Here is a 13,932-nt window from a genome sequence, read left to right on the forward strand (position 1 = left end):
CCAGTGAGAGTGCAATAGAGAAATATTTCAGACATCCAAGGATTTAAGAATATTTTTTATTTATTTAAACTAAATATTTCAGATCCATTAGTTCAGCTATGACCATTTATAATTATAAGAATGTGAACGCCTGCTAGGCATACACTCACTTGTACAGGCAGTTGATATAATACAGCAAGCAAAATTACAATATACACCTTACATGAGACCACAGACTAAATTTGAAATCAATCCAACTACTGGAAGCTGAGATTTTTATGATGAAAACTGTCTGAATCTTTCCATATTGTGAAAAGTGGCACAGAACAGGAAGTTGATATCTGACAGCACCAAAAATGGCTTGCAACATTTGCCTCTTCTATACAAAAATACACAACAAATTTGAAATCAACCCATGCATTGGGAGCCAAGATGATTGCAACAAAATTCAGATGGAAAGAGGCAATGACAGATGGCCAAGGTGATCAAATATACCTACCACTCTATGAGTGGGTGTATAATTTAATTATTGGTATATTAATATGGATTGGTTTGATTTAAATGTCAATTTTCAAGAAAATCAGGGGCAAACCTATCATTAGCTAGAAAATAACAATGTTTTTATGACTTTTGGTCATTATTTCCTAAATTGAATGCATGTAATAAACTGATTCATGGAGCTGCACAGGAAAAACTATTTACTTTTCTTGCTTTTAATAGTAGTTTATGTAAATCTTTGTACATATGTAAATACATATTCATGTACACATATAAAATGTACATATACATGTACACATATAAAATGTACATATACGTGTACATATACAAAATGTACATATAAATGTACATATACAAAATGTACATATAAATGTACATATACAAAATGTACATAAACATTACAACAAGATCAAACTTTCAAATATAGTTTCATTAGACCTCAATATACTCTATCTTCTCAGTACTATAATGTTACCTCCATACACAAAAAAATGTGATAAAAAGAGTTCCATTAGTTGTTAAGAAGACCACAGATCTGGAAAATAGGGCTGGATACGACTTCATAAAGTATTCTTTGTTTTTTCCTTGTACAACTCCAGCAATCTGAAAAATAAGGACATATTAATTGATAAATGTACATGGAAGCCTGACATCATACAAAATTAACATGTACATTGTAGTGAAATGTGTAAGGTATATATAGCCAGCCTTAATCAGCTGCGCTAGGGTGCTAACTCTTAAGCTCAGTCAGTTAAGGCGCTGACTATCTGTTTAATATATGTGCAGAAACAACTGGCCTGAAGATCAATGCTGAGACACAGTTGATGATGTTTTATACTGAGGAAGTATGACAAGCTCTAATAATGGCATCACAAAAGATCTCAAGGCCACATTATCCAAAGCTGGATCAGTCTTCGCAAGACTTCAGCCCATCTGGAAGTTAAAAAATTATAGTAAAAGAATCTGCTATATTGGTCAAAGCGCAGATCTAGACTTGATCTGCAGAAATTGGATGTATTTCAAAACAACTGCTTCCAACGAATATCTTGGCCATAGAAGATCAGAAACAAGGTGCAACCACAGAACTTAAAAAGAGACAATTATTAAGATGGTTGGGCCATCCATTTGCCAAATATGGCAAAATGACAGACTGCAAAAGGTGACTTTCCAATGGTCACTTCCAGGGAAAAGAAAGCAGGACAGGCCCTGTACCACCTGTAGAAGAACAGTTCTGTCTGAGATACAGGAGACACTAATCATCTTGGGACAAACACAACATGTAGCAAAACAATAGAGGATAATGTAGAAATCATGCTCTTCATAGTATCATTTCTAAGCATTCATTTATTCCCAGGCCATTGTAGCACTGTGCTTTGCACTGCTATCAATTTTAGCACTATGTTATCTGAAATGAATTGTAGTAAGAATGCACTATGTGCCATAATTTGGAAGATAAACTTATAGAGTTGAGCTTCGCCAGTAAGCACCATGCTATTTTTCAAATTTATAAGGAAAACAGAGACATTGTATCATGATAATACATGTACATGTACAAAAATGTACTGAGTAGATGTAATACTTTCTGTGTGAACAAAATGTATAACAAATATGATGTATATGATAAAGTATGTACAAAATCTTTAACCCCTGATTTTTCAAGGCTTTAAGCTGAGAGCTGCTATTTACACACACTACCATTGTAACGTCTAAGCCACTAGCCTTGTGCCAAGCTCTGTCAGCTTTTCAAACAGTCTCACAAGTTTTGTCTACCAAAGAAAAATTTAACAACAATATCTACCAAAACTTAAAATTTTATTGTACCTTGTTGTGCTAATGGAGACTACCATTAGACGAACAAAATGAATGTGATAAACTGTAAATGTGTATGTACATTTACTAAACCTGCCAGTCTGAACTAGATGGAGCTAAGTAAATGCTGTAAATCTATTGCCTCATGTGAAAATACATTTCTATATACAAATTGTACAATAAGGTCAATGTCAAATCTCAAAATCTTGCATAAACTGAACTTGGCAAAATAATACATCATTACATTCCAAATGTAGACAATATTAATAAAAAATTCAGCCATTTACATTGCTCTCAACTTATTCTCAAGGTAGGAAAGCTTATGCTGTTTCTCCCAATAAGACAAAACCTCAACTGATGTATGGTGAGTGACTTGTTGACACTTTGGTCTTTCTTTTAAAAAAGGCTTATAAGTATTGTTCACAATTTATTTTTTTATCCAGAGTGCTACTGTGGAAAGAATTGAAAAATGAAAGACAGATTTGTATTTAGTTTGCTACATTTGTGCTTCTGAGTATATTATGATGCATATATATTATCAAAATTTTCTATTGTGTGTTATGCAGTGTTCTAGGATTTTTCAGAAAAAGAGGTTATCTCGGGAAAAATCCATATAAAATCAACTTTCCCACAGTCAATGACTGCTTTCCTAACAAAACAAATCCTTACAGCATATGAAGTTTTCAACTTGCCACGGGAAAGTGTAACTAAGTACCTAACTTTCCCTGATCCAAATTTCACTTGCCTGGGTAACGGGAAATTGGAATCCTAGAACATTGGTTATGGTATTAAAAAAAAACTTATTTCAGTGCAGGAATAGTTGAGCATTATATTTTGATCATTGTTTTTCCACTAAAAAGGCTTTCTGTTGTAAAAATTGTACTCTTTACTCTATACATGTGCACTTCCTCTGCATTTCAATGGACACTTATTGTGAATTCAAATAGGCATGAGGAGACTTACAAGCCTTTACCTGGTATCACAACTTCAATGGCATTACAGTTTAATGGGTGATAAAGACTTTCCTTCTGACTATTCTTTTTGACAAACTGCCTAGATTTTATCAGTTCAGTTACATGTATTTTATCATTACCTTCATTAACAACCATTTAAGTAATGTTTCATATTTCATGTACATTTCCTCACATTAAAGGACTGCCTTTTATTTTTGCTGTACATGCAGAAATTATTCATTGCATTTTGTTTCCCTTCCTGCCTTCAATTTTGGCAATGGCCCTTGTCCATACATTCTTGGACGGGGAGCATCTTCATGACAGAAATGTCCCATTCCTTACAGAAATATTGTCAAACTTATCTGGTGTCTGGTGCCAAAGTCGATCAGTGATTTTTCAAGGTTTTGTCATTATAATGTAAATATTCCATCATTGCATGTGTTAAAAAGTACTTCGATCAGTGCTAATGCATGAGATGTTCTTCAAATTTGACTTTCTACAAAGTAGGACCACTGTGAATTGACATGTTTCACATGAAAGGATAAAATCGTCTGACCAAGACTTACTACCTTGTGATTGCTGTCTGGAATGGCAGCATTATGACTTAAAATGTACCAAAACAATCTGTCTGGATGTGCAAAAAATAATCTTTCAAGTTTGTTAAATGTATATTTTTTCTTCTTAATTCTGAATGGTTTTTAATCGATATTTGTTACATCAGATACGATTGACTCAAACCTGATGTGTGGACGATTAGCCTTTAGAGTCTCCCCATCCACGAATGTATGGACGAGCATATCATAATTATTTTAACAACAGTCAGAATGATTTAACTCTTAATCTTCTCACTGTAAGTTTAAGACTTCATTAGAAATCTTATAACTGAAGTATACACAACACAGCCAGCATGAAGCAATCAAAAAGAACCCGTTGTCTAAGGGCTAAAAACCGTTTCCCCCATTGAGTAAAAGACTACAACCGATCAAATTGTTACTACAGAACAGATCAAAGTTTACGTCTTATCAGCATCCAGTTGTCAAACAGGATTTTACACTCACAGCATATAAAGAACCATATATTTTAACTGCTTGCTTAAACACCTCCATCATTACATCAAACGACGCCTTTTTGCATGAGGGTGTCCATGTATGACCTAGTTCATAGCAAGAACAAGTTATTTTATCGGACAAAAGTTTGCCGAACACCGCCATATTTGTTTGGTGTCATGTGGGTTATCAACCGGAAGTAAACAAAAGCCATGCTACTTTCACTTTCGTTTAACTTAAATTGCATGTTGTTATAATTTAAAGACCCTTTATATACGATCTTTACCGAACTATGCACGGAACGCTGTATTTGATAGTTTATTGTGTAGTCCATGGTCCATTTTCCCTCGAACTATAACTTCATAATGTATAAAACTACAACTTAATAACAATATCCGACTAGAAAGTTTTTAGTTAAGAATTATTCAAATACAAAGTCTGGTACCTCGACTGATTTAACACTTGGCCTAACATATTGTCTTTGAAAGACGGGATCCAGGGGATTCTGGTGATATTTAATAAGCAAAATGATCAAATGATAGCTTATAATCTCCTTTTTTTTTAAATATTTGGATCAGGGCTTGGATGATCCATTTTGGGTCTAAGCTAATTTACAAGTACATATGTGAGGTTTCTATCGAAAGAAAAGAAACGAAACAGTGCCGAATCGAAATGAAACCAAACCGTTTCATTTCGTGTTTTAGGCAATTTTGTTTCGTTTCTTTTGCTTCGTTTTTTATTGGAAAAGTTGTCATTTTCATGTGTAAAATTGATTAAAGTGGTAAATAACGTACTAGCAACTCCCCCTTTTTTTCTTAGGGACCCCGGCTGGTACCCATCCTATACAAAGTGTCTAGATCCGCCCTGTATGCTATCTAGAATCTTTCTCAAAATACAGTAGATGGTATAGAAAATGGCTGTTCTTTATGTCAATGAAATGGAAAATATGTGTAGCTGCATTCCCGATGGGAATACATGTATCACCATGAATGAAAACGCTGTTTAGATAATTCACAAATACAAAACTTAAACATCTCCAAAATAAATACATGTATCATCAGCGTATTTTTACTTTTTTTCAAATTGTTATAATTTTATTATAGATAAGCACATTTAGAAAATATGCTGAATTATTGTCATTTTGAAAATTAATATATTCACAAATCCAATTCAGATTCTAGTCCCACTTATAATGTTACCGATAAATCTGGACTAACTGATATAACAACACGGTTTGTTTAAAATTTTAATGTTGGAGTGAACACAATACAAAATGTTAAAATGTTTGATTACGAAGAAGATATCCCCTAAAAATTAATCTGAAAAGTTTCGTGTGGTAAAAATTGTGAGTGTTAATTTACATTCCATGCGATAATTTTGATCGAGCCAGATACATGTATTTTACCGAACAACCATTATTCCCTCCTAACAGCCATATATTGCAATTTAGCAAAAATATGGCCAAAAGTTTCGAGGCGCATGCGAAATGCTCTAACTAGAACTGCAGAGGTTGAATTTGATAATTGAAGCAAAACAATACCGGGCCTTGCTAAATGAGAATTGCATTGCTTCAGCTTGCAAAGTATACACGTATGTCAGTGGGGAACTGAACAGGGGATTCGGGATTATAAAAATCTGTTGTATTATATAACATTATGTATAACAGATCATTGAAGATGTGAAAAAATAACTAAGAATCATACAAAAACAAACGGTACTGCAGAGTAAATGACCCAAATCCGGGCATCACTAAACGATTTCAAAAGATCATTATACTATACAAAAAAATAGCACTGTTATTCATTTGTTTTAATTACTCAAACCAGAAGCAAGAGAAAATTCCTTACAATCTAGTTAAAATTGGACCCATTAATTGTACCATTCAGTTACTGCATTGAAATTCCTTACTAAGTCAAGAACCGAAACAAAAAGAAACGGTTTTCGAAATAGTAGTTACTAAAACGCGAAACGAAACTTTCGGTCGGCATTCCAATAGGAACAAATTGTGCTCCTTTACTAGCTGACCTATTCCTTCACTCTTATGAGGCTGACCTTATAGCTGATCTGATCAGAAAGAAAGAATATCGTTTGGCTAGATCCTTCAATCTCAGTTTCCGCTATATAGATGACGTATTATCTTTAAACAATCCCAATTTCGGGGATTTGATATATCGCATCTACCCAAAAGAACTTGAGATAAAGGATACTACAGACACTGTGAAGTCAGCATCATATCTTGACATACACTTAGAAATCGATGGTAAAGGAAAACTATTAACCAAACTTTACGACAAACGTGATGACTTTTCATTCAGAATTGTCAACTTTCCTTTCATCTGTGGCAACATCCCTTCGGCTCCTACGTATGGAGTGTTCATATCACAACCCATACGTTATGCCAGAGCTTGGCGAAACTACGCAGACTTTTTGTATCGCGCTAGAACTCTAACAAATAGGCTTCTGGAACAGGGTTATGTTGCTACAAGATTGAAGTCATCACTACAGAAGTTTTATGGTCTTCATCATGAACTCGTGGATCGTTATGGTGTATCCATCAGCACCGTGAAAACTGATTTATTCAACGGGTCATGGTTTTCCTTTCCTCGTTTGTCTACCCCGGATTTGACTTTTTATGAGAAACTCGGCGGGTGTTGCTAGAAAAGCAGAGGACGCTTATCCTACCGGTGCACCTGGTCCATGCTCCCAGTTTTTAGTGGAGTCCGAGTTGCTCATTTATTTTTGTTACTTCGTATATATTACTTTAGTTACTTTATGTTCTTTATTGTGTATGTCTGTTTTCCATGTATGGTCTTTGTCCCTGGATTACATTCTTTTGATTACCGCTATAACCTTGGTTCCCTTGATTACTCTTTGAAATAATTGTCCCTTGTACATATATTGTTTATCTTTCTGTAGCTGTTACACCTTCTCGTAAGTAAAAACTTTGATGTATATACCCGTTACTGGTTTCATTTCAGAATAGCAGCATTTATAAAAATGGAACCTGTCTTGGCGTTGGACTGTTATGCCGGAAGGATATATACGTTCTTTTATTTTTGACCAAAAAAGACACATGCTTACCGCATATTTATCTGAATGGAAACAAATGCCAAATCAAAGGAACTAAAAATGACAGCTATTTGAAAACAAAATGTGTATTTATCATAATCCTTCAGATTTTTAGTTTGACATCGGAAGGAAATGACAAATAAAAATAGAACTGTTCTAGGATGCAATTTACCAGGAATGGTGTTACTGCTATCTATTTGGCTGTCTTGCCAAGTGATAAAAAGCTAAATGTTATTTTAAAACTAGATATATCTAGGATTATATGTGAAAAGAGTTGTATGTAGGGCTTTAAAGTGCATGGTTAGCGTTTCCATCATACCTGATTGTTAAAATATTCGGCGTTTATGTTAATGAAAGTGTCTCTGTACTTAGGTGTCCAGAAACTACGCACTTTTACATGATACAAAAAAGTGTCTATGCGACAATGTGTAGCATTTGAGCTTTATATAGCTTATCATTAGCTAGATGAGAGGTGAAAGAATTTCGTGCAAATTTCGATTTTCGTGCAAAAATTTAAAGACAAACTGAATATCATCATAAATTTCAACTTTGTTGTATCCAACTCTTTGATTTAAATTCACAATTCTGATAACGAAATGAGTGGATCACACTTCTTTCCTTTGATCTCATCCCTATTTTTTTGCCATTTGACGATTATTTGAGGCCTACAAATTCAAACAATCGATATAAATTTATTCAGTACTTAAGTAGCAGTCCGCCTAAGAATCATGCAATTTTCACTGAAAGTGATTTATTGATGTCCGACATTTTATCCAAATTGACTTTAAATCAGTTGGATATATAAGAAAAACAATGAATAAAATGAGAAAATGAAAAATGATTTCACCGTTATCATAGCAACAACCACGCCTTAGCAACCACCAATTTAGGGCCTAATAATCACAAAAATGTCACAATTTGAATGTATTTTTTATATCTAATGGTGGAAATTTACCAAACTAAATAATTATATTAATGAAGTGTGTCTTATGGAAAACAATTTACAATAAAGTACAAAGCAATCTGATTGGATAAGATCTGGTTACCATAGCAACCAAATTTCTCAATTTTTGACAATTTGAAATATACAAAAATAGGCTATGTTCAGACCCGTTTTGCTAACAAGAGCAAGAAGATATTATCCAAATATATGCATGGATGTGTAGTAGATGCTCTCCACTGAAACATATCAAAAATAAAAATATGTAACATATCTTTGTTTTTTGCTCATTTGGACCTTAAATCGCCCCCATAAAGACTTTTCTTCTTCTTAACGCTTTTCATACAAACTTTGTCCAGACAATAACTTTTTTGTCTTTTGACTTAGACTTCTAATATTTGGTATGTTGGTATATCCTCTCGGGGCAAAGTGTCGTGTATCAGAGTGGGTGACCTTTGACTTTGACCTTTAACCTCAAGGTCAAATAACATACATATTTTGGCAAAATATGATACAAAATTTTGTCTGTGCCATTACTTTTTGGTCTTTTTACTTAGATATCTGACCTGTTTGACATTTAAGTAAATTACAGTATAATGTAATTATACTTTAAAGTATAATGTAAAGTTAAAGTATAATGTGCTAGATTAGATGACATTGGCCTTTGACTCCAAGGTCAAATGACATTCAAAATTTTTGCCAAATATCATACAAAACTTTGTCCCGGCTATAATTTTCTTTTGTCTTTTTACTTAGACATCTGATATTTGGTATGGGGTATGTTTTCTCAAGGCGAGGCGCCTCGTACTAGATTGGTTGACATTTGAACTTGACCCTTGACCTCATGGTCAAATAACATATCAACTTTTGACTTGATGTGTTAATGAGGACAGATGTCATATGACTGATACTAAATTGTTTTTTTTTATTAATTTCTGAATTTTGAGGGAATTCAATCAGACCCAAGACTAATATTTCTTGTTTTTGTTTATCAACTCTTGACATTTTATCCCACTTCCATTTTTTAACTCCTGTTTTACTGAAATGCACATCTTATCAAAATGTCCCAGGATTACATTCTTTTGATATCCGCTAGAATTTTGGTTCCCATGATTACTCTTGTAAACATGAACATGTAGGTTCTTGTTTTCAGAATATTTCAAAATGTTTTATATTTTTTTTTGTTTAAACATAATGTCACAAAAAATGGCTATGAGACAGGCTAAGTTAAAATTAACTGAATAGTCAAATGCAGGAAACGCTTTTAATAGCATTTTATGACCTGAACCAGAATTTTGCTGAAGGCAACAGTTTTTGAATTATTTAAAAAAAAACTCTTCTGACCCCTATGTTCCATTTTTAATATAGACAGCCATATACATTTTTAATGGATTAAAAAACACAAAACACAAGTCATTTCGAGCACAATACACTAAAGAATTAATACGCTTTATTTCCATTAACTGATCTTAAATGGTCTTAGAGAAGAAGATTTTCAAAATTGCACATGTATATGTGGAAAAATTAAAAATTGGTTCAGGATCACGGATCATAAATCCCAATAGTCATTTTGTGCACAATTTTCAAGAGGAGGAGAATTTCGAAAATTTGTCGATGAGGAGGGGCGCCAAGTGATGGCATAAGCTTACTTGGGCTTTGGCAAGGAGAGCTAAAAATAACAAATGTTTGTTAATGGCCTGTTACCCCACGTCTATTACTTGTAGCTGTCTAGAAACTATGTGAGAACCAAACATGGGTAACCTAAAATTATACATTTCATCTTGTCGTGGCATTAAAGAATAAATTGCATGATTGTAAAATGCGAACTACTTTAATTCGTAGTCAACAAGTTTACATGATCTTTCTACTTATTATTGCCCATACATGAGATCAGAGGTAAATTTTAATGGAATGTAAAATATAGGTTGCAGACTTCGTTTGGATGCTGATTCAATATCCTAATGTATCCGTATATGACTTCAGTTATATAATCCTGCCTTTTATATTTAAAGAGGTATGATATCAAAAGTAATAAATCGTGATGTTTTTTTACAAAAAAAAATTAAGTTTTTTGCCTTCTTTGGCATATTCCTTTATATATTTTTCCCTATTTTCAACTATGCTGGAACACAGACATAAACATGTAGGTAGATTTATAAGAGAAATACATTTAGAAGGACCTAGATAATAAAGGAATTAGAGTGTTGAATCAGATATGGAAAAAGATTGCAACAACTAGAGGCTCAAAAGAGCCTGAATCGCTCACCTGGTTAACCATTTGCTTATTTAAAAAACAATCCCAACGGTCAATTTGTGTGGGATACCCTACGGAACATTTATGCCAACTTTCATTGAATTCTGTGCAATGGATTTTGAGAAGAAGACTTTCAAAGTTGCACATGCGAAAATACACAAAAAAAAACTGTTTCAGGGGCCGTAACTCCTACATCAGTTGACCAATCGTTTAGAAAATTTTTGCATAGGTCGATCTCATGATGCTGAACAATTTTAATTTTACCCTATGCCAGAAATTTGCTAAAGGCAACGGTTTTTAAGTTATTTGCAAAACACTGCAATCTGACCCCTATGTTTTATTTTTAGATCAGCGGCCATGCTTTTTCATGGACCAAAAATTCCAACGGTCATTTTGTGCAGAACACCCTAAGAAACAATCATGCCAAGTTTAAAACCTGTCACTCCAGTCTTAGTTTCAGAGGATTAGATTTTTTAAAATTTGTCCACGACGACGTCAATGACGACGACGATGACGACGGATGCCAAGTGATGGCATAAGCCCACTTGGCCTTTGGCAAGGTGAGCTAAAAATGAAATTTAAAAAAGATTTTTGAAAATGATTTTTATAGGTATTAGAAAAGATTGCAACAAAATAAAATTGAAAAGAGATTTTTGAAAAAGTAAACAATGGCAACAGACAACTACAACGAACACAAAGTGACGGCAATAGCTCACACTGATCTTCGTCCCAGATGAGCTTAAATATACGATGAGAAAACCAACCTGTTCTAACTAAATTCTGTTATTCAGAATGTTAGTTTAAAACGCCAGACTTTGATTAATTTAAGTTTTAATTAATCTAAATTAAATATCATCTATTGGAACAAAATGTACACTTGACTTGTAACGTATCAGTGTGAACTTATCATGTCATCTGCAAGCGTTTGGAAAAAAGTCCTTCAAACGATTATTTCTGTAAATTTTGTTCAAGGCCCGAAATTTCGGTAAAATCATCGAAGTGAAACCAAACACAAATTTGTAACTTATCACGGTTAATTTATAACAAATATCATGTCAATATCTGCAAATGAATGTTCAGAAAAAAATGTCAGGAAAACGGTTATTTCTGTGAATTTTGATAAGTACAAAGCCCGTAATTTCGGTAAAAATTATCTAAAAGTAAACTTGACCTTTAACTTATCATGGTAAACTTATTAACCAAAAAAATATTTCAATATCTGCAAGTGTTTAAAAAAAGTCCGGAAAACTTAAGATGGACTGATGGTCAGACGGACGGGTCAAACACATTATACCCTGTGCAACTGCATTGCGTGGGGTATAATTATTCAAGCTCAGAGTTCTTTTCCTTTGAAATTAAGAGAACACATATTCCATAACAGATGTAAAGGATTGGTACTTCAGGTTTTATAATCCCATACCAAATATCAGATATCTAAATGAAACGACAAAACAATTTTAGCCCAGACAAATTTTGTATGGTATTTGGCCAAAATTTTGTATGTCATTTTATCTTGGAGTCAAAGGTCCAGGTCAAAAGTTATCCTATCTTGAACATTACACTCTACCTTAATGTGATTTACTTACATACCAAAAAATCAGATATCTTGGTAAAAAGACAAAAAAAAACAAGATGGCCAAGACAAAGTTTTTATGGTATTTTGCCAAAACTTTTATGTTATTTGTCCTCGCGGCCAAAGGTCAAGGTCAAAGGTCACCTACCTAAAACATTACTCCCTGCTTTGGTGTGATATACTTTAATGCCAAAGATTATATATCTAAGTAAAAAGACCAAAAACATAATGGCACAGACAAAATCATGTATCATATTTTGCCAAAATTTGTATGTTATTTGACCTTGAGGTTAAAGGCCAAGGTCAAAAGTCTCCCACTCTGGTATGCAACAATCTACCCTGAGAGGATATACCAACATACCAAATATTAGAAGTCTAAGTCAAAAGACAAAAAATGTTATGGTCTGGACAAAGTTTGTATGAAAAACGTTAAGAAGAAGAAAAGTTCTTACAGGAGGTGATTTTGGGTCCAGATGAGCAAAAAACAAAGATATGCTACATTTTTTTTATTTGTGATATGTTTCAGTGGAGAGCACCTACCACACATCCATGCATACATTTAATTAATATCCTCTTGCTCTTGTAAGCAAAACATAGGGTCTGAACATAGCCTATTTTTGTACATTTCAAATTGTCGAAAATTAAGAATTTTGGTTGCTATGGTAACCAGATCTAAACCAATCAGATTGCTTTGTACTTTATTGTAAATTGTTTTAATATAAATTGTAATATAATGATGTAGTTTGACAAATTTCCACCATTAGATATAAAAAATACATTCAGATTGTGATGCTTTTTGTGTTTTTTAGGCCCAAAATTGGTGGTTGCTAAGGAATGGTCGTTGCTATGGTTACGGTGAAAACATTTTTCATTTTTTTATATTAATTCTTGTTTTTCCATTAAATCCTTCATATTGCAAGTCAATTTGGTTCAAATGCCTGACATCGATAAATCACCTCCTGCATGATTCTTAGGTGGACTGCCTTTAAAATACTTTGATTTTGATTGTGTTTTTGTGTTTGTTTTGTTTTTGTCTTGTTTTCATATATTTATTGTTAAATGTGTTAATTATGGTAATTTAGAACAAAATACGAATTGAAAATATCTGATGTGTGGACCGGATACGACGAATATTTTCGCAAAATTATGATAATGTCAAAACAAGTAGGTATAATTAACTTATGTTTGGTCTAATTAAACTGAACTTATTTTTCAATGTGACAAATTATATGTAAAACAAGTGCTGTGATATCTTGTTAAAAAAAACATGACTTTAAAAGTCATCTCGATGAAGAGTATCGCTGTATCGAACTCCTTTGATCCCAGTGGTATGACTGTTTTATATTGTAGATGCTTTTAGCAAACAATAACTTTACCTCTTTCGTTTTGAATGTTTGAAGCAATCAAATAAAATCAAGTACAATATAAAATATTTATCGTAATTTATTTTCTTGACTCTTTCAACCTAATTGTTTCTAATCTGTCGTATACCGCGAGAAGTAATATCAACATATAAAGCCCTGTAGTAACATTTGGTAGCATTCACGTGTTAGTTGTTCTGTAACGTATTGTTATGGAAAACGCATAGAAAAGTTTTATTTCTTTCTGAATAGCTCCAAAGACCAAAAAGAAACACCTATGTTTCTTAATATCCCTGATCATATTGGAACGTTTTTTAACTAATGTCAGAATAGGAGTAAAGCATTGTCGGGCACTAATCCCCTTAATTAGTAGGGAAGATGTTTTCTTTCCTAAGTAATCCATCAAATATAAAATATGCAAATTTCTGGATGAATTCGGTGGTTATTATA

General features: G+C 33.2%; 1 protein-coding gene across 3 annotated transcripts in view; it reads right to left on the reverse strand.

Moving 5' to 3' along the window:
- Nucleotides 1–4,475, reverse strand: part of LOC148614618 (transmembrane protein 135-like) — a 96,018-nt gene extending 91,543 nt beyond the window's left edge. For 2 of the 3 annotated variants that reach the window (XM_088588824.1, XM_088588821.1), the window contains exons 1-2: nt 4,298–4,473; nt 953–1,080 (exon numbers count right to left, since the gene is read on the reverse strand). In XM_088588824.1, coding sequence (XP_088444950.1) covers nt 953–1,080; nt 4,298–4,450 — 281 coding nt within the window. In that variant the 5' untranslated portion in view covers nt 4,451–4,473. Of the gene's footprint in view, nt 1–952; nt 1,081–4,297 lie in introns of all 3 variants that reach the window. The other variant, XM_088588822.1, reaches the window with a different exon arrangement.
- Nucleotides 4,476–13,932: the final 9,457 nt, after the last annotated feature.

Source organism: Perna viridis, chromosome 6 (assembly GCF_037379345.1).
Source record: "Perna viridis isolate PV_CMFRI_1.1 ecotype Kerala chromosome 6, ASM3737934v1, whole genome shotgun sequence".
Taxonomy (NCBI): Eukaryota; Metazoa; Mollusca; class Bivalvia; order Mytilida; family Mytilidae; genus Perna; species Perna viridis.